General features: G+C 44.5%; 1 protein-coding gene across 1 annotated transcript in view; it reads left to right on the forward strand.

Moving 5' to 3' along the window:
• Positions 1 to 2,125, forward strand: part of LOC144689991 (uncharacterized) — a 79,328-nt gene extending 77,203 nt beyond the window's left edge. Inside the window, exons 13-14 of the mRNA XM_078557530.1 lie at positions 1,832 to 1,961; positions 2,060 to 2,125. Coding sequence (XP_078413656.1) covers positions 1,832 to 1,961; positions 2,060 to 2,125 — 196 coding nt within the window. The remainder of the gene's footprint in view (positions 1 to 1,831; positions 1,962 to 2,059) is intronic.
• The last annotated feature ends 4,034 nt before the right edge of the window (positions 2,126 to 6,159 follow it).

A 6,159-nucleotide genomic window follows, 5' to 3' on the forward strand; every position in this document is an offset into this window, starting at 1 on the left:
ATGGGAAGAATTAAGCAAATTCATTCAAATAGGACTTGGTTTTAGCACAAAGGCAGCTTCCTACAAAACAACTCAGCTGCTTAAATGAGACTGAGAGGGGCGAGGGCTATACTTCATACAGGAAGCTCAAATCTGCAGCCTAACAACAACTTGCATTTGTGTAGCATCCTTAACATAGTAAAACATCCCAAGACATTTCACAGGAGTGGTTATCAAACAAAATTTGACACCAAGCCATATAAGGAGATATTAGGACAGGTAACCGAAGCCTTGGTCAAAGAGAGGTTTTAAGGAGTGTCTTAAGGGAGGAAAGAGAGATAGAGGGATGGATAGGTTCAGGGAGGGAATTCCAGGGCTTGGGGCCCAGGCAGCTGAAGGCACAGCCGCCAATGGTGGAGCAATTAAAATCGAGGATGCTCAAGAGGCAAGAAATTGGAGGAATACAGAGATCTCAGAGGGTTGTGGGGCTGGGGGAGATTACAGAGATAGGGAAGGGCAAGGCCATGGGGAGAATTTTAAAGTTGAGATGCTGCTTAAACGGAAGCCAATGATCCATGGCGACAGTGGTGATAGAGGAATGGGAATTGGTATGAGTTAGGACACAGAAGGCAGAGTTTTGGATGACTTCAAGTTTACAAAGGGTAAAATGTGGGAGGTGAGCCTTAACAGTGGTAGCCAGGCCAAATGGATCCAGAGGTGAAAAACAGAAATAAAGAGCGGGATTTTACCGTCCCACCGAAGTCAGTGGACTTATGAATGGCTCGCCACATTTGACAGCCCTGCCCCCACTGTGACAGGGCCATAAAATTCCATCCAAAGAATATTATTACCCTAATATTTGTCTCTGTGACAAACATGATGCATGTTGACTATGATGGTATTAACTTCTTTCCTTCTATCAGAGTAACAACTCTGTACACGGATGGAAAATGGTCCGGCTGGTACATGGCTGTCTGAGAACAAACATACAGTGATGTGCCTTTATAGATAGCACATAGTCCAGGACAACGCAGCCCACTTGATTGGCACCCCATCCATAAACATTCACTCCCTCCACCACCGACGCACAGTAGCAGCAGTGTGTACCATCTCCGAGGTTCCTTTGACAGCACATTCCAACCCCACAACCACTACCACCTAGAAGGGCAAGGGCAGCAGACACATGGGAACACCACCACCTGGAAGTACCCCTCCAAGCCACTCACCATCCTGACTTGGAAATATATCTCCATTCCTTCACTGTGGCTGGGTCAAAATCCTGGAACTCCCTTCCTAACAGCACACTATATGGACTGCAGCAATTCAAGATGGCAGCTCACCACCACGTTCTCAAGGGCAATTAGGGCTGGGCAATAAATGCTGGCCTAGCCAGTGACACCCACGTCCCATGAATGACTAATAAAAAAAAATTTGGCTCCTGGACCGATTTCAATCATCTCGAGTGAATCAGGGAAGAATTTTCCAGAGTATATTTTTAAGAGGTGGGGTGGGATTTGAAGGGATGTTTAGCCATGTTAGTCCAGCCATGGTTTGAAGGGCATGTTTGACGCACTAGCTGATCTTTCCCTGTTTGCAACAGGTATTTGAGAACGAGACCGGGACATTCAATTCAAATAAAAGACATCCTACGAGTTTCGTTTGAATGTAAATTTGGTTGGTATTCACCCAATTAATGGGAGTGAATTAACACCGTGCAGGCAGAGAGGAATTTCAGGAGAACGAACTAAACACTGAAACACTGCAGCTTTCCTCAATTATGCACATGGTTGAGTTAAGTTCACTCAGTGAGCGGTAATTAAATATACGATTTGTTCTTTTACCTGTGATGTAGTTGCATTGACAAAGGTGTCCTCGAACATATGAAAATGGACTACCAGACCTTGAAGGAGAGAGTCCTCACTTTTTATCAAAAACAGCAACAAGCACAATGGAGGGATCTTCAGGAGTTCCAGAGGACTAAGGTATGTACAGAATCACCTGAATACCTCGCTGTTTCTGGAGCAATGATATGAAAAAATGGTGCCTCTGAATATTAATAAGTTACTGCATTGTTTTGCAGTATGTTGTGACTGAAGGTAGACTGAAGGTTCCTCATGTGACCGCTCTAAAGACTCATCCAATGTAAGAATGTTCTGTATGATGTGATATGTTATATGTATTGATATGCAAATGTGCAGCGGTTTCTAGGCATGTTAGTATATTTTTAACTGCTTCAAATCCCGCAGGAGAATTATCAAACAAAATTTGACACCAAGTGGCATAAGGGGATCTAAGGACAGGAGATCAAAAGCTTGGTCGTAGAGGTAGGTTTTAAGGAGCGTCTTAAAGGAGGAGAGAGAGGCAGAGAGCTGTAGGGAGGGAATTCCAGAGTTTAAGACCCAGGCACCTCAGGGCATGGCTACCAATGGTGGAGCAATGAGAATCAAGGATGTACTAGAGGCCAGAATTAGAGGAGCACAGCTACCTCGAGGGGTTCAGCATTGGAGGAGATTACAGAGCTAGGGAGGGGCGAGGCCTTAGAGGGACTTGGAAATAAGGCTGAAAATTTTAAAATCGAGCTGTCACCGAACTGGAAGCCAATGTAGGTCAGCGAACACAGGAGTGATGGGTAAGAGGGACTGGTGTGAGTTGGGCATGAGCAACAGAGTTTGGATAAGCTCAAGTTTACAGAGGGTGTAAAGTGTGCATTGGGATAGTCCAGTCTGGAGGCAACAAAAGCTTGAATGAGGGTTTCTGCAGCAGATAAGCTAAGACAGGGGTATATAGCAAAAAGGAGCAGGCCCATTGGATAAGGGCCTAGACACTACAGGGTCCTCAACTTGCTTTGAGGACAACCAAAATCCTGAGTTCATTGAGGGAGTAAGTAGGCAGAACATTTAATGCACAAAAATGTACTTTGTGTTGGGTGGAAAAATGGGTGACAGATACACTCCATGAGTTATGCCGAAATGGTTTAAAGTTATTTAGAAATCTTGGTAGGCTTGACAACAAATATGTCCAACCAATGCAGAGCAGCACTCAACAAGGCCAATAGAATGCCATGTCAGTAAAGCAGAATGCAAGTTGAAAGGAGTCATGGTCAAACTGTGTAGTGCTCTGCGTAGACCACTCCCCGAGTACTGCGGCCAGGCCTGGTTACTGAGCTCTGTGCCCAGTACAAAGATGAGATGGATCTTTACTGCCTCGGAGTCTAGGTTATAAGGAAAAATTGGAGAAACATGGGTTTACACAAGACTGTCACTGTGTGTCAGTGACGGAGGGAGTGAATGTTTAAAGTGGTGGACGGGGTGCCAATCAAGTGGGCCTGGATGGTGTTGAGCTTCTTGAGTGTTGTTGGAGCTGCACTCATCCAGCATTTATCACAAGACTACATAATTGATGTTAAAGGAGGATTAAAAGAAATCTTAATAGGATAAAAAGTGTGAGCTGTGAAGACAAACTTCCCTTAGTATTAGGAACATTGAGTTATATTGAACATTGAATGATTCATAGCATACAAGACCATTTGATTGTCAGTTAGCTTCAGTAGGTACATTCACATTTTTTTATACTGATGACTAATGTCATCTGGATAATGTGGTCCAACTTATCCATTTAACGCATTGTAATTACTTGAATAGTTCAGTGACTCTTTCTCCCAGATAATCAACCTGAAGATGAGTGATGTGTCATCACAAAATGTCTGTTATTGTTATAGACTGTCTCAATGATTCCTGCTTCCACCTTGGCATTTTCTGTAGGTGTAGGAGAGTTTGTGGGAAAAGTCAAATGTCCAGGGCTTTTCAGGTCACCTGTTGCTGATCTCAGGAGAGATGAAGCTCTCATCTAGACTCGGAGAGATCAAGATCAGGCCCAGGTGAAAAGCTTTCTTGGGCAGTCTAATAAAATGACCAATTTCCCTGTTTTTTACCCTGTAAAATTGGAGGAACATAGGACTTTGGAGCAGGAGCAGGCCATTTGGCCCCTCGAGCCTGCTCCGCCATTTGGCAAGATCATGGCTGATCTGGTTGTGGTTTCAACTCCACTCTCCTGTCTGTCCCCCTTAACCCCTGACTCCCTCGTTTAATGAAAATCTGTCTAACTCAGCCTTGAATATATTCAATGACCCAGCCTCCCCTGCTCCCTGGGGAAGAAAATTCCACAGGCTAATGACCCCCTGAGAGAAAAAAATTCTCCTCATCGTCGTCTTGAAAGGGAAACCTCTTATTCTTAAACTGGGTCCTCCAGTTCTAGTCTCCCCCACAAGCTGTGCCATTTGGAGTAACTGAAGATATCTTCCCTTAAAACCATTGTTAACTGATCTCTATCCAACACACTATTGCTGAATTGCAGATGTCCATTCCACATCCGTGTGGACAATATCTCTTTTACTTGTGCTCCAGGTGTGGATGATGTACATTCCTAATTGACCTGAGAAGGTGCTGTGACCCTTCTCCTTGAACCACTGCAGTCCTTGTGGTGATGGTGTTCCCACAAAGTTGCCAGGGAGAGGAATTCCAGGATATTGATCCAGCGACGTAAGACCGATATAGATCCATGTTGGGGAACTTGGTGGGGGGGAATTTGGAATGATGGTGTGCCCACAATGTGTTGTTTGTGTGATCCTTGGGTGATGGAGGTTACAGGGGAGGGCGGTGCTGTTGAAGTGACATTGGTGAGCAGTTGCAGAGCGTCTTGTAGAACGTACAGTTCCCAGGTACAGTGTTGTCAGTGATGCTGGGGTTGGATATTCAGCCAGAAGCAGGGGTGCCAATTACATTCGGTCTGCAGCAGCCCTGCTCAATGGCAGTGTAAATCTGACTGGCTGTTTCCTGATAGGATTTTAAGCAGGATGTTGTTGTACTGGCAGGGGTAACTGCAATTTCTATTTAGCTGTCAAGGGTAAAAAAATACAAGTCAAGCGCTAGTGATAAAGGAATATAACCGTGAACAGCCTGGGGATGAACCGAGCTATTCTAGAGCTCACTGAACGGTCAGACACAAGGAACTGACATTTCCTCACATAAAGAGCCACTGCTAGATTTTCACCCTGACTTTGTAACCTGTTGCCTCGTAAAACAGACCTTTTAACCACAGCCAGAAATGTCTTTTAAAGCATTTGCCAAATTTCAATCGCCGTCTGCTTTTGAAGGGATATGTGGAAAGATTGGGTAACCGGGATTGCTTTTTGAAAGAGCCAGGGCAGAGTCAATGGGCCGAATGGCTTCCTCTGTGATTCTTAAGAATAGGCTCCTACAATCGTATTGAAATGGTTGATAAACCATTAAGGTAACCAAGAAGAAAGTAACTGCATTTCATTTACTTCCCGCTCAATCGTACCATTCATTTATTTTTCAGTCTCTAAATCTAACTGGATTGTATTGCCTGCTAATTGTGGCAATATGAAATTTCCCTTGATACTATAATTACTCTCTATAGAGATTAGCAAGGGATTTATGCATTCAACGAAACTTACCTCCTCTAGAAATACCAAGCAAAGAATTTAATACGAACGCATTCACAATTAGGCTAGTCTTCATATGGAATCATTTTGATTGTTCTAATACATTGGGAATAAATGTCACTAAATGATGACATGGGGGAGAATTTCCCCCCCATTCGGGGGGTGGGTTGTGCGGGGACTCCCTGTGCGAGCAGGTGGGTTCCCTAACTCGGGAGTGCGCTCTTTCACACGTGTGCAAAAGAGCGTAGAGATCTCCGAGGCACCTCTGTGCCTCAGGGAGATAAGTGTTAGTTCTAAAAATTTTAATAAAGAAATAAAAAATTTAAGACATGTCCCCTCATGTGAAAGGGTCACACGAGCTGGGACATGTCAATGAATTTTAATGAAAAAAATTATTTAATTTATAAACACTTCTTGAAACCTCATCCCGCCCGTGGATGAGGTTCCATGAAAAATGCGAAGGCCGCCTGGGCTCTTCGCCTGCCCGCCGACCTTAAGATTGGACAGGCATCTTTCTGAATAGGCTTAATTAGTTAATTATTGGCTTTAACAGGCCTTTGACAGTTCGGCAGACGTGCAGCTGAGTCGGCTGCGCGCCTGCCGAATTGAAAATCTAAATGACGCGCGATGACATCGGGACGCACGCCCGACGTCACCCAATTTATCAACCATTTTATGCCTCGGTGAGCAGGCCCCACCCCTGCTCACCGAGCCAA

This window comes from Cetorhinus maximus, chromosome 14 (assembly GCF_964194155.1).
Source record: "Cetorhinus maximus chromosome 14, sCetMax3.hap1.1, whole genome shotgun sequence".
NCBI classification, from domain to species: Eukaryota; Metazoa; Chordata; class Chondrichthyes; order Lamniformes; family Cetorhinidae; genus Cetorhinus; species Cetorhinus maximus.